This window comes from Dipodomys spectabilis, unplaced genomic scaffold, assembly GCF_019054845.1.
Source record: "Dipodomys spectabilis isolate Male_0828 unplaced genomic scaffold, ASM1905484v1 ptg000069l, whole genome shotgun sequence".
In the NCBI taxonomy this organism is placed as follows: domain Eukaryota; kingdom Metazoa; phylum Chordata; class Mammalia; order Rodentia; family Heteromyidae; genus Dipodomys; species Dipodomys spectabilis.
This window is the reverse complement of record NW_024870746.1, coordinates 6365212-6390824: the sequence shown is the minus strand read 5'-3', so window position 1 is coordinate 6390824 and position 25613 is coordinate 6365212. Positions and strand designations below refer to the sequence as shown.

General features: G+C 56.2%; 1 protein-coding gene across 5 annotated transcripts; it reads left to right on the top strand.

The window, feature by feature from the left end:
* Positions 1 to 9767: 9767 nt before the first annotated feature.
* On the top strand, positions 9768 to 25512 carry Zbtb7b (zinc finger and BTB domain containing 7B). Of its 5 annotated transcripts, none has more exons than XM_042681776.1 (4): positions 9768 to 9806; positions 9963 to 10063; positions 21337 to 22523; positions 23292 to 25512. In XM_042681776.1, the coding sequence occupies exons 3-4, from the start codon at positions 21343 to 21345 to the stop codon at positions 23755 to 23757; spliced, it is 1647 nt and encodes a 548-aa protein (XP_042537710.1). In that variant the 5' UTR covers positions 9768 to 9806; positions 9963 to 10063; positions 21337 to 21342; the 3' UTR covers positions 23758 to 25512. The 5 variants fall into 5 exon arrangements, with proteins under 5 accessions (XP_042537710.1, XP_042537711.1, XP_042537715.1 ...); XM_042681777.1 differs by having other exon boundaries at positions 9773 to 9789; XM_042681781.1 differs by having other exon boundaries at positions 9773 to 9789; positions 9963 to 10067; positions 21340 to 22523.
* Positions 25513 to 25613: the final 101 nt, after the last annotated feature.

Here is a 25613-nt window from a genome sequence, read left to right as displayed (position 1 = left end):
TGGCAGCAGAGAACTGTCTCCTCTCTGCCCTGGCATCATGGCTGGGCTCATTCAGGTGGGCATAGGGCAAACGAGGTATGGCTGCAGCCTTTGTGGCAGAGCTCGCTCTCAGCTTTCTGTTCTCTCTTCTGTAGCCCCAGCAGGACGTCTTGGGCCAGCTGTGGTCTGCCAAGAATGGGCCACGAACAAGTGAAAAGTGGAGTGTGCATCCTGCTTTGAGTTGTGCCATCTGTCAAATCTGCCTCATCTCTGAAACTGTTTCCAGCCCCTACTTTTGATGGACCTCTGGTGGACAGGAGCCTGGCCTGCTGGCTAGGACCCCAGTTAAGACCGCAGCAGGACCTGGCACTTCTCCAAGCTTGGCACAGTGAGCCCACTAACCCAGATGGTTGATTTTTACCATGGCATTAGTACCAGTAATAGGTTTCCCGTTAGGATCACTGTTTGAGAATCACTGAACTATACTTATAATAAATAGGTGCTGAGGCCACAATTTCTAAATGTCTAAAGGGGAATGAGGAAACGTCGGCACTGAAAGGGTCTTTGAACCAGAGCAAAGACCAAAGAGGGAAGGAGCTTGTTGGGGTGGGGGTGGGGGGCAGGGGGGATAAGATTGAAAAACCAGGTTTCCTTATTCACTAGTGCCTGAGTGTGGAGGGTGGAGGACAGGAGAAAGGCCAGTTCTTCCCAACCTGTGTGCAGGGAAGGGGCTAAGCTTCTGGGTTGAGTGAGTGGGGGAAGGGGTCTTCTGTAAGGCTCAGAATATTAGGATGAAGATTCAAAGGACTCAGTTCTTCCCCAAATAGGGGAGCTCTAGTGAGCTTCCAGCTTCTGAGGAGCTTGGGGAAATCACTGAGCTATTCCAGAAGGCCCTGTGAGCTACAAAGAGATCTCAGCTCACACACAAAACTGTAAGAGAAAGGCAGGTGCTGATGGCTGAAACCTGTAATCCTAGCTACTCAGGGACTGAGATCTGATGATCTCAGTTCAAAACTAGCCCAAACAACTAAGCCAGTGAAACTCTTATCTCCAATTAACCACAAAAAGCCACAAGTAGAACTCAAGTGGTAGAGCGCTAGCCTTGAGCACAAAAGTTCAGGGACAGCAGGGTGCCAGTGGCTCACACCTGTAATCCTAGCTACTCAGAAGGCTGAGAACTGAGGATCATAGTTCAAAGCCAGCCCTGGCAGAATCTGTGAGACTCTTATCTCCAATTAACCACCAGAAAACCAGAAGTGGTGCAGTTGCTCAAGTGGTAGAGTGCTTGACTCGAGCTGAAGAGAGCTCAGGGACAGCGCCCAGGAGCAAAGTTCAAGCCATGGACTGGTACATGCACACATATTCTCCCTCTCCCTCTCCCTCTCCCTCCCTCTCTCTCTCTCTCTCTCTCTCTCTCTCTCTCTCTCTCTCTCTCTCTCTCTCTCACCCACACACACACACACACCCACATACAAAGCTATAAGAGAAAAGTACTTATGTGCTCACACAAGTCCCTCAAGTTTACCACGGTGATGTTCTATTAGGAAACAAACAGTCTGGTTTCCCCTTGGCAGCCACCAATCCATGCTTTTCCTGAATCACTCCCATATGTATTGACATACTAATTATAGGGTTTGGTCAGCATTTCTCCAGGATCATCATCAACCTCTTACAGCCCAGCTATTGCCCATCTTCCTTTTTCACCTCAGGTACTCACCTGGAGATAGGGGATAGGCGCTCTCTCTCTCTCGCTCTCTCTCTCCCTCTCTCTCTCTCTCTCTCTCACTCTCATCAGTCATGAAGCTTGAACTCTGGCCCTGAGCACTATCCCTCAGCTCTTCAGCTCAAGGCTAATGCTCTACCACTTGAGCCACAGCGCCACTTCCGGTTTTCTGGTGGTTTATTGGAGATAAGAGTCTTATGGAGGGGCTGGGAAGGTGGCTCAGTGGTAGAGCGCTTGCCTTGCATGCCTGAGGCCCTGGGTTCGATTCCTCAGCACCACATAAGCAGAAAAAAAAAAGCTGGAAGTGGCACTGTGGCTCAAGTGATAGAGTGCTAGCCTTGAGCTGAAGAGCTGAGGGACAGCGCCCAGGCCCAGAGTTCAGGCCCCACGACCGGACCCAAAAAAAAAAAAGAGTCTTATGGACCTTTCTGCCCAGGCTGGCTTTGAACTATGATCCTCAGATCTCAGCCTCCTGAGTAGCTAGGATTACAGCCGTGAGCCACTGGCGCTTGGCTTAGAACCGTTCTTTCCCTTCCTGGCATCAGCTCTTCTTTAGCATTTTCCTTAGTTAACTCCTTTTTCTCTGGGATTTGTTGTTGTTGTTGTTAATTGTAAAAGAAAAGCCTACAGTAAACAACTATAAAAGAAAAAAGTTTCAGCTGGGAATGTGGCTCAGTGGTAGAGTGCTTGCCTGTCATGCATGAAGTCCTGGGTTCGATTCCTCAGTACCACATATTCAGAAAAATCTGGAAGTGGGCTGTGGCTCAAGTGGTAGAGAGCTAGCCTTGAGCAAGAGAAGCTCGGGGATGGTGCCCAGGCCCTGAATTCAAGCCCCAGGACTGACAAAAAAAGAAAGAAAAAAAGTTTCTTATACCTATCTCTCAACTCCTCCAGCTTTCCTCCCTGGAGGGAACCGTGGTTACATACTTCTTAGAGAGCTTTCCAGAGGTCTTTCCAAAGACTGCATCTTCATTCGTTCAACAAATATTATTGCTGGGGGTGTGGATCAAGTGGAACAGTGCCTGCCTAGCAAACGAGGCCCTGGGTTCAATCCCCAGCACCACAAAACAAACAAAAGAAAAACCTCAATAAACAAATATCATCGAGTGTCTACTATTTGCCAGTCTGGGTACTTTTTATATAGTGGTATGTGAACAAAATCAATCCCTGTACTTATACAGCTTGCATTCTAGTAGGTGGGAAGTCTATATAAATAAAAGTATAAAAGTATATAAAGAGGTGATCAATTAGATACTATTAAAAAGAAAAATGTTGAACTGGGGGTAAATGTGGGGTAGTTTATGGTCCTAAGTTAGATTTGAGCTTTTTTGCAGAGTGAAATGAGGAAACATTACAGTGTTGAACATAAACTCATTATGTGTGGGGGTGGGAGAGAGGGCTGGGGCTTGAACTCAGGGCTTAGGCACTGTCCCTGAGCTTCTTTTGCTCAAGGCTAGTACTCTACCACTTGAGCTACCGCTCTACTCTGGTTTTTTTTTTTTTTTTGGTAGTTTAGTGGAGATAAGAGTCTCACAGGTTGAGCACTCGTGGTTCACACCTGTAACCCTAGCTACTCAGGAGGTTAAGATCTGAGAATTTCCAACCCTGGCAGGAAAGGTTCATGAGATTCCAACCAGTCACCAAACAGCAGAAGTGGAACTACAACTCAAGTAGTAGAGTATTGGACTTGAATGGAAAATGCTAAGGGACAGAGTCAAGCCCCAGTCCCAGCACACACACACAAAAAGTGGCTAGATCTTGGGTCCTTATTCTTCACAGTTGGTTAGCATGCTCTGCACATTGCTCTTTTTTAATCCTTTCATATTCTTTGTATAGGATACCACAGGTACCACAGCAGTACATACAAAGCTTTTGCATCTTTGGTAGTGGGGGCGGTGGACAAAGGAGAATCAGAGTCTTAATAAGAAGTTGAGGCTGGGCTGGGGATGTGGCTTAGTGGTAGAGTGCTTGCCTAACATGCATGAAGCTCTAGGGTTGAGTCCTCAGTACCACATCAACTGGAAAAGCAGGAGTGGTGCTGTGGCTCAAGTGGTAGAGTGCTAGCCTTAAGCAAAAGCATCCAGGGAGAGTGCCTAGGCCCTGAGTTCAAGCCCTAGGACACGCAAAAAATAAATAAGTAGCCAAGGCTAGCCTCAAATTCCAAACACTAGACATTCCTGTCTCCCTCCTGAGATTACAGATGTATGCTTTTGTTGTTCTTTTCTTATGGCAGCCTAGTACTTGAACTCCATATTGTTTCTTAGCCCTGGCCTTATTTATCAGTGTGTCCATTTAGACTTCTACAACAGGCAGGACAACCTAGTTTCTGCAAAGCTCTCCCTCTTGCTGGGAGAAAGGTAAGATCCTGAGACATAGCCGGGCACCGGTGGCTCACACCTGTAATCCTAGCTACTCAGGAGGCTGAGATCTGAGGATAGAGGTTCAAAGCCAGCCTGGGCATGAAAATCCATGAGACTCTTATCTCCAATAAACCACTAGAAAACCGGAAGTGGTGTTGTGGCTCAAGTGGTAGAGCGCTCCCCTTGAGCTGAAGAGTGCAGGGACAGTTTCCAAGCCCAGAGTTCAAGCCCCATGACCGACCAAAAAAAAAAAAAAAAAAGATCCTGACACGTAACAGAGAGAGGTTAGTGGTGAGGGCTGTCAAGAGAATTCACCTCTCCCTCTGACTCTGGGGCTTCTCCCTCTTCCTAATAGCCTGCACCTTGGCCAGCTCCAGACCTTTCCAGACTCACCCCTGGCTTCTTGCCTTCTCTTCCTTTCTTAGGTCCTCACTCCCACTAAGCTTGGTGAGATGGAATCTAGAGTCTCAGGTCTGAGGACAAGGTCTTTGCAGAGGTGGTGATGTCTGACAAAGACAACTGGGGAAGAAGTGTGTGGAAGAAGGTAGATTCTAGGGTTATGGTAGGGAGCTGGAGGAAGAAGAATAAAAGAAAGCTGGAGGGAAAACTTCCAGCAGCCCAAGGAATCTGCCAGAGCTGAAAAGAGCCTTGATAGTCGAAATACTGGGGAGGATAGGGAAAATCGCACATACACACACACACACACACACACACACACACACACAGCCAGGTGCTGGTGGCTCACACCTGTAATCCTAGTTACTCAGAAGGCTGAGATCTGAGGATCACAGTTCAAAGCTAGCATGGGCAAGAAAGTCTGTAAGACTCTTATCTCCAATTAACCAAAAGAAAACTGGAAGTGGAGCTGTGGCTCAAAGTGGCAGAGCACTCCCATAACTACCAAAAAACAAAAACAAAACTATACACCATTTGAGAGTGCTTTGCATGGTATAGAATGCTTTGAGTTTCACAAAAGTCTACCTCAAATATAACCAGGACAAAATAATTACCCCATGTTCATGTGAAGGAAACAAGAGCAGAGAGGTGAAGTAATTCATCCAAGGTCAAGTGCACAACACTCTGCAGGACAGCATTCATTTAGTGAACCAAGATTTTTAGATCTTAAGTTTAGGACTAATCAGGCTGGTGGCACACACCTGTAGTTCCAGTTATCTGAAGGGCTGAGGTGGGTCACTAGAGCCCTAGAGGGCTAAATAGTGAGTGCTCTCTCTCTCTCTCTCTATATATATATATATACATACATACATACATATCACAATTTTGGGGGCTTCTTTTCATTAAGTGGACTTCCTCTTCTGAACTGAGCTGGTGTTGGTGTTCTTGGAGGTCGAGCCAGACAAGGCAAGAATGGAAGGTACACCCCCTCATCCCCCACCCTATCCCAACCCACAAACAGCACATATTTCCTACCTCAACCTTAGGCCCCCTTGATTTTGGGCTTCTTGAGTTATTTGGGGGTTGCCTAATCTACCCAGTGCCAGGAGATCTTCATGGCTCATAGCTCCCCATACCTCCATAAAAGAAAAAGAAATGCTAGAGTTTTCTTACAATGTCCTCTCCCAAATAGAGAAACTCGGGTTTTGAGCTTGTAAACTATCATCTCAGGAACGCATGTAGGGTGTATAAGGAAGTAGGGTGAGGAACTCACACAGGGGTGGGGTGTTTAGGGAAGCAGGTTGTTAATATAGGAGGGGGGGTAAGCCCCCCCCACTTACTCCTAAGCTCCCCAAGGCCCTCTATTGTAACTACAGGTAGTAAAATGGGAAGAGTTGAAATGGAGTTGACAAAACCAACCAGCTGGAAAGTGGCTCCCAAGTACAACAGCAAGAGGCTTGCTATCCAGATTGTCCTGCAGATTACATCGGATAGAGAACCCTAGGTCACATGGCTAGTCAATTGGGGAGGTGGTACTGTGAAAGAAGGCTGAGGGCTCAATAATACTTGGAATGGAGGTACCATGTTTTCCCAGCAACACAAAGAACTAGGAAAGGAAAAAGGGTGTGTGGCAAGCGCGCACGCTTGAGCTCAAGGCCTGAGTTCTATCCCTTAGCTTTCTCCACTCAAAGCAAGGTGCTCTACCTCTAGTTAATTGCAGTTAAGAGTTTCATGGACTTTCCTCCCAGGGCTGGCTTCCAACCGCGATCCTCAGATCTCAGCCTCCTGAGTAGCTGCGATGAAATTACAGCCCACCACAGGCAACGAGCTCAGGGGTTCTTATTTGCATTTCATTTACATGTGCGTTATTCCCCCAAATACGAGAAGCCCCCCCCCCCCCCCGCCGCTTTCTTAGTGGTTCTGAGACTCCCGGCTTCCTGAGTCTCAGATTGCACCCATTCCTCCTGCCACTCATTACCTTTCCAACGTTTGCCTTAAGCCCTTTACCTAGCGGTCTTCCAGGCCGCGGCGCTAACCGCGGGCAAGCCGGTTTCAGGAGCTGGGGGGCCTGCGCCGCCTGGCGGCTAGCCGGAGAGAGACTGCGCGCAGAGCGGTTCTGTCTCGCCGGCTCTGGGACGTGGAGTTTTGGAAAATGTTCCCCGGAGCTTCCTGAAGCTAAATTTACTTCCCCCGGCCCTGGGGGGCGCAGAGATCCCGGCGGCGATAGCGCTGCGCTGCTCGGCAGCCGGCTCCTACCCAGAGGCCCGGAATAGGCGCAGAGTTATAAATAGTGCTGCCCGCAGGTGTGGGGGGAGTCGGCGCGAGGGGGGGTACCCCTGGCAGCCACGGTCCCTTCAGGTGGGTTGGGCGGTCGCGGTGGAGGATCTGGGGGGCGGCGGGCGGGGGGACTGCGGTCTGAGCGCCCCCAGCGGTTTCCTGGGTGGCGGGTTTTTCGAGGCAAGCGGAGGCTGTCGGGGGCTGAGTGGCAGCGGGGAAGAGGTGGGCGCCTGGCGCGGGCTGACGCTCGGCTTTCAGCTGGGTCCCCACATTCCGAAACAAGCCCCCAGATCCCACTCTTTCGGAACCCCGCCCAGACAAAACCTAGCCTCTGTAGCCACCAGATGCCCTCTTTCCCCCCAGGCTCTGCAAACATCTTAACTTCTCAGCTGCTACCATTTGGAACACGTGGCCCAACCTAGCCCGGCACCGGGCCCACCGGTCTGAGTCGCAGTTCCCAACCCAAGGTATAGACATAATCCTCCCAGCGGGGGCTTTCACCCTTCTCAGGACAATTTGCCCTCCTCTGGCTAAGTGCCCTACATAGTAAGATCTAGAGGGTCACCTGAAGATTTAAGTCTGAACGTGCGGAGCTGGGATAGTCCCCTATTCCGAGGGGGCGGGGGTGGGGGAGAGCGGCTGCAGGCTCCACACGTGCTCTTCGGTTCCTAGTTCTAGTCTCGGGGTTCCGCGGGAGCTAGTCAGTGTTTGTTGATCGCCTCTGACTCAGGGGTTGGCGCGATAAAGGCCGCAGGAATTTCAAGTCCCCCCCCCACGAATCCGAGGAAGGAGCTATTATTTGTGTGTGTGTGTGTGAGAGAGAGAGAGAGAGAGAGAGAGAGAGAGAGAGGTGCCACTGAGGAACTAACAGTAGGTTCCAGGATTGCTGGCACCGGAATGGGGAGTGGCAATCCAGCCGCAGAAAGATCCGGGTAGTGACCAGCCCGACCCGACCCCAGGGATGGGGGCGGGGCGGGCAGATCTGTTCCCGTAGGTCCCTAAGGGCCGGTGTTAACGCGCCCGCTCTAGATTGCCTCCCGAGGCCCTGGGACCACTTTTTTTTAACCCCACCTCCAATCCTTTCCTCGGCCGGACCCTCGTTCCCGAAGCTTCCCCCCTCTCCATTTCAGTGGTGCATTTGGCACTGCCGCCTTGTCCTAGGCACGGCCTCTTCCCTGGCCCGCGCGACCCCGACGGCTGTAGGGAAAAATCCTGGCCGAGACCCCACCCGTTCCCGGCCCTCCGTACTGGGAATGGGTCTGGAGGGGCCAACGAGAAAACCCGGAGCAGTGATCATCCTTGGGACCCAAGGGGTACAGGGGTGATAGGAAAACCAGGAGTGGATTCCTCGAGGCGGAGCGCCCCACGTTACTACTTATCCTCTCCTTTCTGTAGCCCCCCTAATTCTCCAGTGAGATAATGTCTGGGGTGGGGGGCTGTTTGGCTTGGCCTGGGCCGTCAGGGGCGCCTCACACTTTCCGCCCCTGGCTGGGGCGCAGGGCAGCGGCCCCGAGGCTGAGTCACGGCCGGGGGGGGGGGGGGGAGAGGGAAGGACCCAACTCCGCCCCTCCCCCTGCGCGGGGATCCCGGGTCAGCCCGGGTGAGGGCCAGGGCCCCCCTGGCGCCGCCCATTGTGGTCCAACAGGTTGAGCTGGTGTCCCGCGGAGCCACCTGCTGGAAAGGGAGGGAGGCCTGCTGCAGAGGGGGTGGGGAAGGGAGAGCGAGTCCGACCCGGTTCGGCCTGGCCGGCTGCTGCGAGACCGAACCTAGCCCGAGGGAGCCGGATTTGATTCCGTTTGACACCAGTGGGAGGGGCCCACAGGGGTAGAAGCACCGCAGGCCCAGTTGGAAACATCCCTCGCCCGCTACCTTTCTCGTTACTGGGGGCACTAAAGTATTTTGCCGGCCCCCTCCAGATTCACAAATACAAACAATCCTAAGACAGCCAGGGCACCTTCGCCATCGGCGTCGGAGCAAATTCACGTCAGAACGTTCCTCCTTCGGGAGACTCAGTTTCTCCACTAGAAACCGGCGGGATGGAGGCGGAGAGCCGAAGCTTGAGCACACCTCCCCCTCTCCGACCTGGCCCCTCCCCTCCGACAATGCCAAGGCCGCAGCGGGCACGGACTGGAGCGCAGAGGCTGCTTGCCCTGGGCGCCGTTCCCTCCCCGCAGGGCGCCATCACGCGTGGGGAGGGACACTGGGTGCTCGCAACCTCAACTCCCCCACTCCCTCTGAGGGGGGGGGGGGCGTAGGGGCCGGAGCCGAAGGCCTAGAGGCCCGCCAGCTCCTCCCTCCAGGGGCCCTTGACCTGATTATAGCCCCTCATGGGACCCCAGCCTTCAACACACCAGGTGTTCACCCCTACTCAGTCTATCCTTATGCCTTCGTATATTTCCCTCCCGAGATGCTGACCCCATAAAAGCCCCTCTTGAAAGAGAGGGAGCCCCAGAGGGGCTGCTCCATTCCTAGGGCCGCAGCGGACACTGCCCTTCCCCCTCCCCTTCAGGTTTCAGGCCAGCCCCTCTGCTCCGCCCCCTCACTGGATGAACGCTAAGGCGGGACCCGTTTAGGATGAGCGGGTGCTCCGGCCAATAAGCTGCTAGGGCGGTGCGGGGCGGGGGCGGGGCGGAGCAGCGACAGAGGGCTGGACAGAGACGGGGGCGGGGCTCTAGTTAAGGTGGACCGAGAGAGATAGGGGCTGGAAAGGAGAGAGGTAGAGGGAGAAGGGACCGCGGCAGGTGAAGGAATACAGAGAAAAGGAAAGAGGGGAAAAGAGGAGGGTGAGAAAGACTCGGAAAGCAAAATAAGAGCTTGGAGGAAGGGGGCAAAAAAGGAAGGAGGGACGTGTCTGCGCCCTGCAGGGACTGGCTGGACTAAGGGGTTGAAGTTTATGTCCTTATTGGGCGGAGGGAGGGGGGGCCGGGGGGGGGCCGGGTGAAAAACCAGGAAGTGACAGAGGGTGTTGCTAAGGGTGTGGGGGGGAGTTTGGGGGGTGGCAGGGGGCGGGGGGAGGGAGGGGAGGGATGGGGGGGAAAGCCAGCGGGAGGACAGGTGAGACAGCAGGACAGGTGAGGCGGGCCCTGAGGGGGGGGCGGGTGGGAGCCAGGTGAATGTGCGGCTCTTGGCGGCCGAGGGGGGGCGGGCAACAGGAGGAGGCAGAGGGCGGCGGAGGAGGAGCCCCCCAGCAGCGAGCGGCGAGCGACTGACCGCGGCCTTCTGACCAGGACCGGAGCAGGGCCCCAAGCCCCCGGGCCTGGCGGGGGACGCGCTTCTTCCCACACCCTGCGCCTCAACGGCTCCAGCCAGCGGACCTGACGGCCGAGAGGTTAGTGCTCCCCACTTTTGTCTCCTTGCTTGGGGTCCACTAGACCCGAGACTACTGCAGTGTCCTTCAGTCCGTCCTGTACGTGGGACCCCCCGATACCCTCACATGCAGACCAGATTCCCAACAGTCCCCTTCCCGGTATTTTCCCGGGTACTTGAAATGGGTTTTAAGTGGAAGGAAAGGTAGAAGGAGCTGCCCCCTCCCCAGCTCTGGGCGGAGGGTCCCCAGAAACTTTGCACTACTCTTAAGACCAAACTGAGTGACGGCTACGGGATGGAGAGGTGAGGCGGCGCTCAGTGTTCCCCAAGTCTTTTTTGAGACTTTAAGGGGAGACCCCAGACCCGACCGAATTAAGGGAATGGAAACGCTGACGGACTCTAACTAGGACAAGGCGCCCCCCCCATGCCCCCTGGCGCGGCGGGTTGGACCCCGGCCAGTTGCTGGGGGGGGGGGCACCGGAGGAGCCGCGGCTTGGGGGAAAGTTACCGGCTGGACGATTCGGTTTCTTGCGCTTCCCGAGCCGCGCACTCACTCCTGCGGTAGTGGGGCTCCGCAGCCACCTCGGAACCACCTCCGGCGACCCTCTCCCTCCCGACCCTCCGTCACACTCCCTGCCTTCGGGCTGCAGTCCCGCCGCCACCTTTTCCAAGCCCGATCTGGCCCGTGGAACCTCGGAGCGAGGGTGGGTGACTGGGAAGAATTCTCCTACCTAGCTTCCCGTCTCCCCACGGGCGCGGGCGCACCTGCCCCTTCCCTAACTGGGGGTCGCCACTATGTTGTGGGACCCAATGTGCGTCGCTTGTGGGGGTTGCCATTCAAAGGGGCGGGGGGCGCTGCTTTCAATTTCCAGCTGTCTCTCCCCTCCTCCCACCCCACCCCAAGTAAGAGAGCGACGTGTCCCGGTCAGAGCGGGGGGGGGGGGGGCGGGAGGGGGGGGGTAGCGTGGGCAGCGGGTTGTGCCCGGACACGTGCCTGCCCAGGCGCCCCGGCCCTGCTAGTGTTTGGAGAGAGGGCGGGTCTCCTGCCCCCCGCCCCGTACAACCCCCATGTATCAAAGGGCGGCTGAGACGTGGTGAGACCTCGGGGCGCCCTGGGGGGGTGGGGGGGAGGCGGGGAGCCTGGGTCCGGAGCAGGGGAGGGGCAGAGGCGCCGGTGCTAGCTGACCCACAGGAAACGAGCGCTGCTGACCTAGTTTGGGACACCGGAAGTGGGTGCTGGGGAGAGGGGGAGACCAGCAGGCTGTCCTGGCTTCCGGGCCAGGTGGAGGGCGTTCTTGAATTGACCCCCGCCCGAAGGCCTCAGAGACCCCTAACTGCAGCTGAGAATGGAAATGAGTCAGCACAGCTATTCCCGCTTCCCCCAACTTATTCCTGGAGGAAGGAGGCATTTATCAGGGGTAGGGGTAACCAAATTGGGCAGTGAGGGGTTAAACCAGATGGGAACTCTCTGTTCCTTAAGGGAGTGCTGGGGGGGCGGGGAAAGCCAAGGCCTGGAGGATTATGGGGTGGCCTCCTTGTGCCCCAAACACACCAACTGGTTTGGTCACCCCTGTACCCTCCTGGCACTGTTGACAGAGCTGGCATGGAGTGGGCATCAGATTGGGAGAAGATATCAGGCCTAAGGAGTGATGTGCAGGCTGAAGAAGAACATATTATAACTAGGTTTGGGTGGTAGTTAGTTCTGAGTGGTAACTGGGGAGAAGGGCAGGGGGCTCCCCCTGGAGCAGCTGATGAAATAAGAAGAAATCTCTGCCAGTGCCTCCTGTCCCTGGCCCCCGGGACCCTGGCCTCCCCCAGAGTGCCTCTGTTACATGGTTGCTGTGGGCACGAGGCTGCCTACTGGCACCCCCAGACACTGCCCTCTCCCTTGGGTACCACACCCCCAGACTTGGCACAGGGGTCAGGAAAGGGTTAATACCTCCAGAAAGGGGCTCTTGGGAAGAAAGTAGGCAGTGCCCACTAGGCTCAGGTATCAAGGAGACAGGCCTGCTCTAATGGGGCCCTCTCATCCCTGTCCAGCCCTGACCAATATGGACCCTGTATCTCAGAGACAGGTGCTGACTTATTTCTCCTTCTCCATGGTGCCCCTTGGCACCCAGGGCCCCCAGCTCCTCCTTGGCTTAGTGCCCGCCCTGGGAGGGCGCGGCGGGCAGCGGGGGCTGGGCTAACAATGCACCATCGGGCCCTTTGTGTGCCTGCACTTGGCACCCTGGGGAAGGGTGGGGGAGGGGGACCCAGCAGGCATGGGGGGGCGGAGCGCCTCTGGGGTGGGGACAGTAAGGGCTAGGGGAGAGATTCAGAGAATGAAAGCAGGTGGGGAGGAAAGGGAAGTAGGTCAGATAGGGTACTAGCCCCCCATTCCAAGCCAAGACTAGGTGGCATCATGCTGGTATTTGCGGTCCAGCCTAGGACTGGACATTTGGGATGATAAGCCACTACCCAAGGGACTGCTTAGTTGGAGGAGGCTTGGCTCGGTACTGCCCACTTCTTGATGGCTGAGAGACCCAGTTCTCCTGGCCAAAGGCCAAGGCTCCAAGATGGGGAGTAAATGGGCTCCAGGCAGGGCACTGCCCTCTGATAGAGAAGCCTTTGGGCCTGCTTAGGAGCTTCCTGCCTTCAGCCTGCTTGGCTCCCTGACCTTCCTCAGAGTTAAGTCTGCCCTGCCACCAGGCCTTGGGGCCTATGCCTGTTTTGGCCAAGGGCTGAAAAGGAGGGTGGGGGAGGAAGGTGGGGACAGGCAGACGGATAGGACCCTGGCATGGGGTGTGCCCGCTCTGGCCTCTTCCCCCTCCTTCTGCTGAGTAAACTCGTGAGTAAACTTGACGTTTTGCCCGGACAGTTTGAAGTTGCCTCGCTGCTCCCCCCCCCCCCCAGTCCTGCCAACACACAAGTGGCCAGCTGCCAAGGCGGGCCTGGGGGACTAGGGGGAAGGGGATAGAGATACTGTCATCTAGCATTGAGGGATTGGGTAGCAAGAAAGACCCTGTAACCAACCAGGTTCATATCTTGCCAGGAGTTTTGGATAGGTTTGTTAGCATCTGTTACAGAGCCTTGGGAAGCCCAGAAAAAGTGTCCTCAGAGGAAGTCTTGTCTACTCCTGACCCTCATCTCTGCTAGAGAAAGATATCCAGCTGCCACTGCCCCCCTGAGATGTAATCTTTAATGTTCACAGGCTGCCTGGCCTAGAGGAAAAGCTACCTTTAGTAGATTCCTCAGGGACATCAGAGAAGAATCTTCTGATTCTTGTCCCAAAGTCTGAGATAGATGGTAGCTAGGTGGCCTTGGCATCTTAGTTCTCTTTTCCTGAAGCCTCCCAGCTACCAGCCTGCTCCTTTGTTGATCTCATACCTTGACCTAACCTCATATATGCTTCAATGGGGCTTACCAGAAGGCCTGGCCCTAGTCTGCCCCCAACCCTTCCTTTACTTTCTAGCTTTCCCAGAACTCAGTTAGCCTTCAGAGCTTCCCAGCTAGCAAATAACTGTGCCAGATTCAGGGGTGGAGGATACCATGCGAAAAAGAGGATTGATGGCAGGCAGATGAAGCCAGGGACCCCCACAAATATATCTATCTGCTGCCAATGAGCATCATGCCTCCTCCAGCCAGGGTGACGGGGGAAATGCCTTCCCAGTCCCTGCCAGTCCTCAGAGTGGGGCTCCCCCAAGCCCTTGCTTTCGACCTCATGTCTCTGGCTTCAGTTTCCTTCCTGTTTCCACCCCCCCCCCCCCCAGCTCCTCCCCACCCATATGCCCCTTTCAACAGACATCCTCTCCTTCCTTCCTCCCCCACCCCCCTTTGCCTGGAGCAGGGGTCCTCTCTTCCCAACTTGGGCCTATATAGTCTCTTATCTTCCCTTCAGAGACAGCCCCCTTGGAGATTTGTGACCAAGTCCTCTGCCCTCCCCACCCTACCAACTAGGCTCCAAGGAAGTAGAGAACCCAAGCCTTCTCAAGGGAACTACAACTCCCAAGGTACACATGAAGCAATTGTGGTGTACACTGGGAGTTGTAGTCCTTGAGCTTTCAAGTTGTCTGAGTCTGGAAGAAGGTAAAAGACAGGACTGGGATAGACTACAACATGGGTACCTTGTGTGTTCCTCCCACTTTGTTCTTGTCATTCCGTGTCCATGTGACAGACACTATCTACCCATGATTAACAGCCAGTCAGCTCCCCTAACATGCTACCCATCCTCACCTTAGAGCCCCACCCCAGAGATGCCCACACCCTGCTCTGCTGCCCTTGGCAAGAGTGGAATGAGGGGCCCCATGAACTCCTTTCCTGCCCCCTGCCCTCCAGGCTGGTTCCCTCCCTTTATGGGGATCAAAGGGCAGGGAGCAGCCCCACCCCACTCCCTCACAGGCTGCAGGCCCTAGACTACACTCTTAGGCATTGCAAGGACTTTGGTGCCCAAGCATTTGCTTGGGTAGAGGGAATGCCAAGAGGCCAGCACCTGGTGGCAGAAGAGACACTGGCCCCCACCCTAAGACATGGAGCCTTTGGCAATTGATTATGGGTTGTCCAGAACATTCCAGACTCTCACAGTGTAGGCACTGACCTGACCATTCCACTACTTCTTAAGGAGGTGGCTGAAGAACAGGGTCTTGGCCTTTATCTGTAGGGCCTAGGGCCCTTAAGCCTGTCTGCCTGGCACTAAGGCACAGGGGTAACCCTCCCCCACCCCAGGCCCATAGTTGGCATAGGGTGCTGGGAGCAGGGGGGTAGGAGAGAGAAGGGCAGGACTGCCAGCATCCTGGTGGGTAGGTGCCAACCAGGCCGGGAGCTGGTGAGGGGCAGCAGGCCAGCGGCATTGAGCCAGCAGCTGTTGGGGGAAAAGAGGAGGGGGTACTTTAGGGGGCATTTCTGTGGTCCCCCCCCAGTCTAGCAGGACTTGGGATGGCCTAGTATTTAGAGGCTACCAAAGTACCCTTTGCTGGGAATAAGGGACCCCGGGAGTTATTTAAGTGAAACTTTGTGGCTCAGAGCCCTCCTGAGTTGCCCCTTGGGCCCAGGCGGGTCCCACCCAACCGGCCAGGGTGGCAGCAGCTTGCGCAAGGGGTGGGGCTAGGCGCTTCCCAGCAGATGCCCCCTCCTAGCTCCTTCCTCTTTCGGTGCCTACAGCTCCCCCCATCTGTCTACCCCACTCAGGCCAGCTCTGTCCCCCTGGCCACTGGGGGCTGGCATGAGTGCTGCCCCCTGGCCTGGTTGGCAGGGGCTGGCGCCGGGTGAGGAACTGTGGTATGTGAGTGGGTTTGGGGTGAGGCTATGGGGAGGGCGGGGTGCCGCCTTGCCCAGCCCCTGAGGGCCCCAGCCCAGTACAGGGTGGAGAGAAATCGGACAGTTCCCAGGGGGTAGACAAGGGGCCTAGTGGGGTCTGTAGAGCCTCTTTGTGGTCCTCTAATCCCACATGCCCTCAGGGGCTGGGACCTGGGCACCTGTCATGCCTGGCATTGACTGTCCAGGGTTCCCCTCCTCCCTCTTTGGCCACTGCTGCCATCTGTCCCCGCCCCTTACTTCTTCCTTCTCATGGTCCCACCTCCAGCAACCTCTCCCATTGCTCCTCCTCACCTCTGTCCTCCTGTACTCCCAGCTCCTACCTTTCCTACCCCTCACCTTTTTCCCCTTTTAGGACTGAGTAAGGACAGGCGGGGGTGGGGACAACTGGGGCTTTGGGCACCACAGGCAAAGACTCCGGGCCCTCTCCCACACTGCCAGCCCTTCAGTAACCCCTCCCTCCAGGCTAGGGGGGGGCAGCACCCAGAGGGTTAAGGCTCTAGGGGGGAGGGGCTGGGCCAGGTCGTGGGCGGCCCCTTTGAAGGAGGTAGCTGGAGCGGGGAACAGCTACCCTACCTCAGCCCCCAGCCTGGCCCTCCCCCCACCCTTCCCAACGTGCTGCCCCCAGGGGCCAGGAGGAGTTGCGGCAAGGCCCCTCAGCGTTCAGGTGAGTAGGCTCTGCTTTGGCTCCCGAGGTCAGGCCCCAGGGGAGGCTCCGAGGCCTAGAATTGGCCAAGGGTCAGAGAAGGACTGAAAAACAGGCTAGGAAGAAGGGTGCCCAGATTTCGCTGGAGTCTTTAGGGAACCGAGGATCGGAAGAGCTGGAGTGTGGGGAGGCCTCAGAGTCTAAGGGACGCAAGAGGACCAGGAGAGGCAGAAGAAGGGGCCTACAGGAGCAGAGTGATTGCTGGGCCAGGCCAGGAGGTTGGACAGGCTGGCAGAGAGCCGGGCTCTGGGGATCGGGCTGGGGTGTCCTCTGGGGCTGGGGGGCTCAGGTTTCTGCTGGCGACTTGGCGGGTGTGGGGTTACCAGCCGGCTCGGTTACCCAGCCCAACCGGAGACACTAGGCTGGGGGGAGGGGGGCACAGGGTAGACCCTGGCACCTTGTGCTGTCTCCTAAGGCCCTAAGGGGAGCTAGCACCGCCCAGGCAGACCCTGCTGAGAGCCTTGATGACCAGGATCTGCCCAAGTGGACAGTTGCCTGGTCCAGGGTGGGCACTCTCCGGGGAAAGTCCAGTAGCTCCAGGACTGGAAACTCTGACAGGCAGAGAGGTACCGGTTGTCTCCCTCACCCCACATCCGCTCTCACTGAACACTCCCCTCCACCACTTATTCTCAACTGGCTCCCAAATTTTAGTCCCTTGTTTTACCTGAAGAGCAGATTTGGGTGTCCTAAACCTAGTCATCTCATGGCCAAAGGCCTTGGAGGGCAGGCCCTGGGCTTTGATTGTATTCCCATACACCCTCAACCCCACATTTACCTAGGGAGAAGACAAGAATGCTTGGAGCAGAGGCAAGTGGAGAACATGGGGATAGCTTGAGTGAAAAGAGATAGGAACCGAGAAATGAGTGTTGGCCATGGTTCCTAGTAGGAGGCCTAAGTAAGGACAGGTATGGTTGATGAGCATGGCAAGGGCTGATGAAGTAAAGTAGGGAATAAATCTTAGAGAGGACAAGGGTCAGAGAAGGTAGGAAGGGGACAGAAGGAGGAATCTTTAAGAGAAAGGGGTGGCTGATGGTCAGGAGGTACACAAAGGTAGAAAGGATGAGGACACCCATTCCATCTTCCGCCATCTTTTAACTCCCTCCTATTCTTCTTGATGTAAGGGGCAGTGGGGGGGGTAGGGCTGGTGTCATGCAAAGAAAATGTAGTGGTACCCTGAGGTCTCCCTCAGGGGCCCCCATGCCACGATTGCAGGATTGAGGGGTAAAGCTTAACCCCCACAGCACCGGGAAGCAGCCAACTCCCCTTGCCTCCTTCCCCCTTCGTGGCTTGCGGTCTTTCTTCCCCGCCTCGGCCCCCAGGAAGTGTGAGTGCTGGGGGTGGTGAGGTTAGGAGGAGGGGGGAAGCGTCACATGGGGGATGGGGAAGGCATGCCGAAGCCTGGAGGGGCAGGGGGAGTTCCGCAGGTTGTCTTGGGCATCCCTGGGCAGAGGACCATTTCTTCAGACCTTGCCTTCAAATTTCTCCCTTCCAGTCCTCCAGTGACGTTGTCTCAGCCCCTTCACTCTGTCTCCCCAACTGGGCCTGACAGGGGTGGCCTCTGAGCCTAGAGGCCCTTGGAAAGGGCCTGGTAACATGGGAATAAGGATTCCTGGGTCCCTGAGGACTTTGTACCTGCTATCAAATCTGTATTCCGCCCCCCCCCCCCCCCAACCCCTGGTATAGCTACAGGCCAAAAGCCCTGTCTTCATGCAAACTTCACTCCTAAAAAAACAGGAAGAGAACCTGAGGCGTGGGGTGGGGTGGGGGGACGCAAAGGAGAAAGAAGTAAGGGGGAGGGGTGGCACTAGGAGTATTGGGAAGGGCCTCAGGCCTCTCCATCACCCCTGGCAGGAAGATATCACAGCCTGGTCCTCGTCCTCCTGCACCCCAACCTGCTGCCCCAAGTGAAGCCTGGCCAGGCCCCTCTCAGGCTTCCTGGCAGAGCCTGGGGAGAGGGGGGGCTCCATGTGCTTGTGTCTCAGGCCCATATCTATTTTCTCCGCCGTTAATCCTGGTTCCGCCTGCTGCCCCCCACACTAAGCCTCAGTCCCCTAATCCCCAGGGTGGGGAGAAGGGGGGCCAGCTTTACTCAGCTGCCCCATTCAGGGCCTCCTATCCCTGCCCTTCAGCTGGCTCAAGCCAGCAGTGTTGGCCTTGGTGCCCCCCAGCCCTGCATTGGACAGTGCCTGAGGTCAGCACCTGGAAAGAGTTGTCTCCTTTCTCTTTTCAGCTGGTACCCTCTATCTTTTGATTTCTTAGTGGTGGACACTTCCTGACAAGTGTCCTCAGACACTGAGGGACAGGTTATACTCTCGCCTTTGCTTCCTCCTACCTTTCTTACCTTCAAGTCTTCCCCCAACCAAAGATGGGGCAGGCTTGACACAAGGCCCAGTTTCAAGAGAGCTGCCCACTGGCTTGGCCGGTCTAGCAGGCCTGACAATGAGGGGAGCCTGGGGGGGTGGCAGGAAAGAGGGGAGCACTGGGGTGGGGCCCCCAGTTCTTTCCCCCACTAGGCAGACAGATCTTGCCTGGTTCCTTGGCATAGTTGCCCCCCCTAACCAACATACACACCCATGCCCACAAGGTCTTAGCAAGAGGGGGCATGCCAAGTTGGGTGGGGATGGGCCGCCTTCATGGGGCGTTGGGGGACTTGGCCCTCCGGGATATAGAGGTGGGAAGAATGCCCATGGTGGGGTGGGCACCCTGGTAACAGTGCCCCACCCTGGCAGAAAGAAGGGGAAGGCTTCTACCCTGCCTACCCCTCCCAAATGATGGTGCTAGGAGTGCCCCCTTGGCCTGGTTGGCACCATTATAGTTCCAGGTGGCACCTCTGCTGACATTGGTGCCAGAGCCCTGGGTAAGGGCTGAGGGAGTTTCCCAGAAGCTGGAAAGTCAAATGAACACCTGTCCTCCCCAAGTGTGTCCTCTCTGCCTCTCCTCCTTCCTTGCTACCTCTTGACGATGGGCATTGGATTTGGACCTAAGGGGTTAAACACCCACCCTTACCCAAGCCCTGTGTAAGTTGGTTGTGAACCAGCTCAAGCCTGTGACCTGACAGCATGGTCAGCCAATCAGCATCCCCTGCCACACTAAGTTGCCATGGAGACTGGCCCTGGGGTTGGAGAAAAGAGGCGGGCTTAGCAGCTGGAATAGTGGGGTGGGTAGGGGAGAAGGGAGAGAGTGAGCCACGTGCCTGCCAGGCCTAGCTCTCTGCCAATGGACAGAGAGGACAGCCCCACCCAGCCCTCTTAGGAGGGAAGGATCCTCTTGGGCTCAGGAGGGTGCCCACTGCTTCTTACACCACAGCTACTGTTGCTGCGGCCTTTGCGAACTCACCTGGGTTTTGTTTGTTTCTAAGTCTTAGGACCATTTGTAACTTGTACCATGGGCACAGTGAAAAGAACCAAAGGGGATAGGGATAGATGTGGCCTGGAGACTTGAAGGAACAAGTGATTGAAGGATACCTAGGCGTGACTTAGGAGCAAAGACAGACTGAGTGCTGCTCACTCAAGGCTTTCTCACAGGAGCCCTGGCATTGCGGTAAAGGTACTGAGCAGGGAGACGGACAGACAATGCAGTTCCTGTGTCCTAAAGAGGAAATTTGTAGCCCTTCACTTCCCCACCTCCCCCCCCCCACCCCAGGAAAAAAAAAATCAAAACAAACTTTCCCCATCAGTGGCCAGAGCTGATCAGCTAATCAGACAGGACCCTGACAGAATGTCCTAGAGACTTATCCTAAGGATCATCTAGGCTAGCCTTTAATATTACACATGAGGAACAGGCCTCCTCAGGAAAGGAAGTGACTTGTCCAAGGTCAGGTAGCTCCTTAGTAACTGGCTCCCTGGGGGTGATTTGAAGGAGGATGGCGGCCGCCATCTCTATATAGAATCTGCCTCCAAGCTACACCTAGGATACATCACTGACTGAGCCCCTACTGTGTGTGACATGGTGGCACACTTGGGCTCTTTTATCCCTGGCCACCACTCCAAGGGTCAGCTGGCATTACCCCATATTATAGACGAGGAAAGAATCTGGGAGATAAAATCACTTGTTTAAGATCATGGAAACTCAAACTGGAGCCTGGCTAACTCCAGAGTCCAGCTCTCCCAGGGCCCCAAAACTATCTCCAGTTGCTCCAGACCCACAAAATGTCAGGGCTGAGCCCTTGGTGCTTCCACTCCCACCCCCACCTTGAACTGCTGAGGAAAGTAAAAAGAGAAATGACTTGTCCAATGTTACCCAGCAAGGTAGCAGCAGAGCCAGAATTTGAAGCCCTGACTTCTAGGCCAGACTCATGTCAACCTCTGCCCTACTCCCACCCCCTTACTCCCACCCCTTCTGGTCACTGACTGGGCCTTGAGTAACATTAAGGGAATGGGGGGACCTTCCTAGAATGGGGAGCAGTGGTATGGTAACTGAGAGTGGGACTGGCAGTGGGGGAGGGGGCGGGGGCGATGCTTATCTGTGCGGGGCAGGAAGTACCCGCGCCAGTGACACCCCAGCAAAGGGTGGCTGCTCCCTCACCCTTGGAGGAGGGGAGGATGTATGTGTGTGGGGGGGAGACCTGGGAGTTGTTTATCCTCTAGAAGGGGGATCTGGGAGGGGGCATGAACTTTGGGTGGCAAGGGGAGCAGCCCAAGGAGAAAGACCATGATCATCTCTTGTTGGCAGTGTATTACAGTATTATTAACCTACCTGCTTTTTTATAGCGAGAACCTGGTCATGCCTGGCCTCCAGCAGACCTTGTCCAATGTCAATCTGAACTCTCTTGTTGGCTTCCCACCTGAGCTAGAAGGCAACTCCATCCATCACAAACTGATCCACTTTTCAGAGGACTAAGGCCAGATATAGCCACCAGAGTCTTTCAGCCAATTTTCCCAGAAGCCTAAACCAGGACCCTGGCATCCTACCTGCTAATCCAGTGCTTCTTCTGAAGAGATGGGGATTTGAGGCAGAAGAAGTACATAGATCTCTGGGAAAGAACAGAAAGGCAGGACTCCTGAGGCAGAATAGTACAATGATGAAGGATGTAGACACAGGACTCACAGCCTAGTGTAGAGCCCCACACTGCACTTTACTTGGAAAGTTCCCTCACAAATTCAAACCTTAGTCTCCTAGTGTGGAACAGGCACGATAATCACCCCTTAGAGGGGTTTGGAGATTAAATCAGTATAAAACACTTAGAAGAGTGTCTGGCATGTAGCCACCCCTCAGTAAGTGTCGACCAATGTTGGTACCCCTTCCCAAACCCCCTTGCTAGGCTAAACACTCTTAACTACCTGTCTACTTGACTGCAGGAGAAGATGGGGAGTCCTGAGGATGATCTGATTGGAATCCCATTCCCAGACCACAGCAGTGAGCTCCTGAGCTGTCTCAATGAGCAACGCCAGCTGGGCCACCTATGTGACCTCACCATCCGGACGCAGGGCCTTGAGTACCGCACCCACAGGGCTGTGCTGGCTGCTTGTAGCCACTACTTCAAGAAGCTGTTCACTGAGGGCGGTGGTGGGACTGTCACGGGGGCTGGGGGGGGTGGGACAGCCTCTGGAGCAGCCGGGGCTGGTGTATGTGAGCTGGACTTTGTAGGGCCAGAAGCACTGGGGGCCCTGCTTGAATTTGCCTATACAGCCACGCTGACCACCAGCAGCGCCAACATGCCGGCTGTGCTCCAGGCTGCCCGGCTGTTGGAGATCCCATGTGTCATCGCTGCCTGCATGGAGATCCTGCAAGGCAGTGGGCTAGAAGCTCCCAGCCCTGATGAAGATGACTGTGAGCGAGCCCGACAGTACCTGGAGGCTTTTGCCACCGCCACCGCCACCGCCACTGCCACCGCCACCGCCTCAGGAGTTCCCAATGGTGGAGACAGCCCACCACAGATGCCCCTCCCACCACCACCACCACCACCACCACCTCGGCCTGTTGTCCGCCGCAGTCGCAAGCCCCGAAAAGCTTTCCTGCAGACCAGGGGGGCTCGGGCAAACCACCAGGTACCTGAAGTGCCCATAGTGCCCACCAATCCCTTGGCTTTCGAGGAAGAAGAGGTGGTGGGCAGAGTGGGCAGCAGCGGGGGCAGTGGACTGGGGGACAGTTACAGCCCTCCCACAGGAACTGCCTCACCTACTGAGGGGTCCCTGAGCTATGAGCCCTTTGAGGGTGAGGAAGAAGAGGAAGAGCTGGCATATCCCTCAGCCTATGGGCTAGCACAGGGCAGTGGACCCCCACTGTCCCCAGAGGAGCTGGGCTCAGATGAGGATGCTATTGATCCAGACCTGATGGCCTACCTAAGCTCACTGCACCAGGACGCCCTGGCACCAGGCCTGGATGGCCAAGACAAGCTGGTGCGTAAACGTCGTTCCCAGATGCCCCAGGAGTGCCCAGTCTGCCATAAAATAATCCACGGGGCAGGCAAACTGCCACGCCACATGAGGACCCACACGGGTGAAAAGCCCTTTGCCTGTGAGGTCTGCGGTGTGCGTTTTACCAGGTGAGCATCAAGGGAGGAAGAGGCCTGCCACAGGCTGGCGGGGCGAGGTACAGGATCTGAGCGGAGGAGCATGGTTCTAGAAGGGCTAGCACAGGTGTGGGGATCTAGAATGTGAAGAGAGATCAAGAGAAATGAGGGAATGAGCCAGGTACTGGTGGCTCACACATGTGATCCTAGCTACTCAAGAGACTGAGATCTGAGGATCACAGTTCAAAGCCAGCCCAGGCAGGAAAGTCCATGAGACTCTTATCTCTAATTAATCACCAGAAAACCGGAAGTGGTGCTGTGACTCAAGTAGTAGAGGGCTAGCTTTAAGTTGAAGAGCTGAGAGACAGTGCCCAGGCCCAGAGTTCAAGCCCCACAACTGACAAAAAAGAAAGAAAAAGAAGGGAATGAAGCCCTAGGTTCAATTCCTCAATACCATGTAAACAAAAAGCTGGAAGTGGCTCAATAGTAGAGTACCAGCCTTGAGCAAAAGAAGCTCAGGAGCAGTGCCTAGGTCCTGAGTTCAAGTCCCAAGAGTGGCAGAGAGAGAGAGAGAGAGAGAGAGAGAGAGTGTGTATGTGAATATGTAGGGGTGGTCGTGAAGGAGCTGGTCAAAAAGGCTTCAGGCGGAGGAGTGGCTAGTAGCAAATTAAGCTGGAGGGGGTAAGTGAGGCAGTGAGAGGTGAGAGTGGGAAGTGTGTGGCCAGGGAGCCTGACCAGAATGCACCAGAGATCCTATCCTGAACATCTCCCTTGTCCCCTTCGTGCCCACTCACGTGCCAGGAACGACAAGCTGAAGATCCACATGCGAAAGCACACAGGAGAGCGCCCCTACTCGTGTCCACACTGCCCAGCTCGTTTCCTGCACAGCTACGACCTCAAGAACCACATGCACCTGCACACGGGGGACCGGCCCTATGAGTGCCACCTGTGCCACAAGGCTTTCGCCAAGGAGGACCACCTGCAGCGCCACCTCAAGGGCCAGAACTGCCTGGAGGTTCGCACCCGAAGGCGCCGCAAGGACGATGCACCACCTCACTACCCACCGCCCTCTACAGCCACCCCATCCCCTGCTGGCCTCGACCTCTCCAATGGCCACCTGGACACTTTCCGCCTCTCTCTGGCTCGATTCTGGGAGCAATCAGCCCCCACAGGGCCCCCCGTGTCTACCCCTGGACCCCCTGATGAGGAGGAGGAAGAGGGGACACCCACCCCACCCCAGGCTGAAGGTGCCATGGAGTCCTCTTAAAGAGGGTCGAGTGGCCAGGCTGGAGCAGCACAAGGCCGGGGACACCCATGCCAAGCAATGGGAACGTGGACAGGCAGAGCTGGGATGGGGGTGGGGGGCACTGGGACTTGCTGACATCAGTCAGTCCCTTCTCCCCAGAGCCCTCTTTCCAATTCAGAGCGGAGGCTTTGCAGCACAGGTGCTCCCCCAGATATTATGTATATATTTACAACTCTATTGTAAAGCTGGGGTCCCTGTCCCCAGCTACTCCTGGGGAGTAGAAGCAATAATGTATTTGATTAGTGGGGTCCCACTTCGGCTATGCGGGTTTCTAGGGGTCTGGGGCTTGGGACCAAAGCCTTGCCCCACTCCCATGCCCCTCCTGGGGTTTTGGCGGTGTCAGGGGGTGAAGGACTGCCCCTCCCTTCCGAGACCCCTCCTTCCTGGTTTCTGTTCCCTTTTCCTGACAGTGAATTATGCAAAGGGGGGGGGGTGGCAAAGGAAGGGTAGGTGGGGGGGAAGAAAGGTAAAAACTTGAAAGACTGGGGGGACTGGGCCTGTAAGGACGGAGCCATCCCAGTCCCCCTCCACCCTGCTCCAGCGCTGAGTCATGGGGTCCTGGAGAAGAAGGGGGCGGGGTGGCCTGATTGGCTCGCCCGCCCCTGGGGGCAGCGGGGAGGGCCCGCCCAGCTAAGGGAGCCTCCCCTCTCCTCCCCTCCCTGCTCCTCCCCTCCCATTCCCTCCCCTCCCGCGTCCCCAGGCAGGGAATGTCTTGTTCCCGCCGCTCCCTCCCCAGGGCCAGAGGGCAGGGCGGGCTGGGGCTGCGTCTTACCCTCTTCTCCTCCTCCCCGCCCAGGTGCGAGCCGGAGCCTCCGCCACCATTGCCGCCCCTGACTCACGCCGCCCCCGGGCTGGCGGGCGCAGGGTGTGGGACGGGGTGAGGGGTTGGGGGGGGAGCCCGGCGGGCAAGCTGGCGCCATCTGGCGGCCATGCCCTGCACGGGCGGGCACCCCTGCGAGCTGGCTTCGTGCTCTCTGGCCATGGAGCTGGCGCCCCTTGCCAGGGCGATGGGCAAGCTACTCGCTTGCCGCTGGGAACGCGGGTTGCCCACTGGAGAGAATGGGATCCCAGCCCCAGGTCCTTCCTTGCCTGTCTCTCTCCTTAGGATTGAATCCATGCCTGTTCTGTACATAGCCTCTTCTGTTGGTCTTGTTGAACTCTAGTTTCAGATTTTTAACTACCCAATTCTGCTGGGATGTGTGGGGAGGAATCTCCCCACTTTCCTTCCTCGCTGGGTGCTGGACCCCCATTGCAGCCTGGGCTCTGCCTTGCACTATTTCCCTTCCTTGGCCTGGCGGCCCTTCCCCCTCCTTAAAAGGGGCAGGTTCAGGGGCCCGGTGCTCTCCTTCCCTCCCATGCACCCCTATGCCCATTTGCACAGCTGCCCAGGTACCCCCCAACAGTGGGGAGGGGTGACAGGGAGGGGGTAGTGGGACCAGTCCCTGTATCTATTTAAAAAGTGATGATGTAATATATTGGGGGGGAGGGGAGGTTGAGTGCCCTGGGCCTCATCTTAGCATTTCAGGTGATGGGGGGAGCCTAGAGCTGGGGAGAACTGGGGCTTGGCCCCAAAGAGTGGAGACTCCCTAACTTGCGGCTTTCCCAGTCAGTGCCTTAGGTGGGGAGACATTCCCCCCCTCTCCTATTCCTTTCCTCTACCCCTGCCCCCACCTCGGGTGTAAGCGACAGGAAGAAATAATAATAATTTAAGATTCACTCTTGTGTCCACTTTTGGTTCCTTTATTTTTGGAATGGAAGGGAGGGATCAGGAAGGGAGGTGACAGGACTTTGAGGCTCCTGAGAAGTCTACTTTGGAG

Excerpts from the sequence above, each read along its gene's own strand:
- Zbtb7b (XM_042681776.1), top strand. The coding sequence starts at position 21,343 with ATGGGGAGTCCTGAGGATGATCTGATTGGAATCCCATTCCCAGACCAC. Across the intron at positions 22,524-23,291 it reads TGCGGTGTGCGTTTTACCAG|GAACGACAAGCTGAAGATCC; the intron begins GTGAGCATCAAG and ends CTCACGTGCCAG.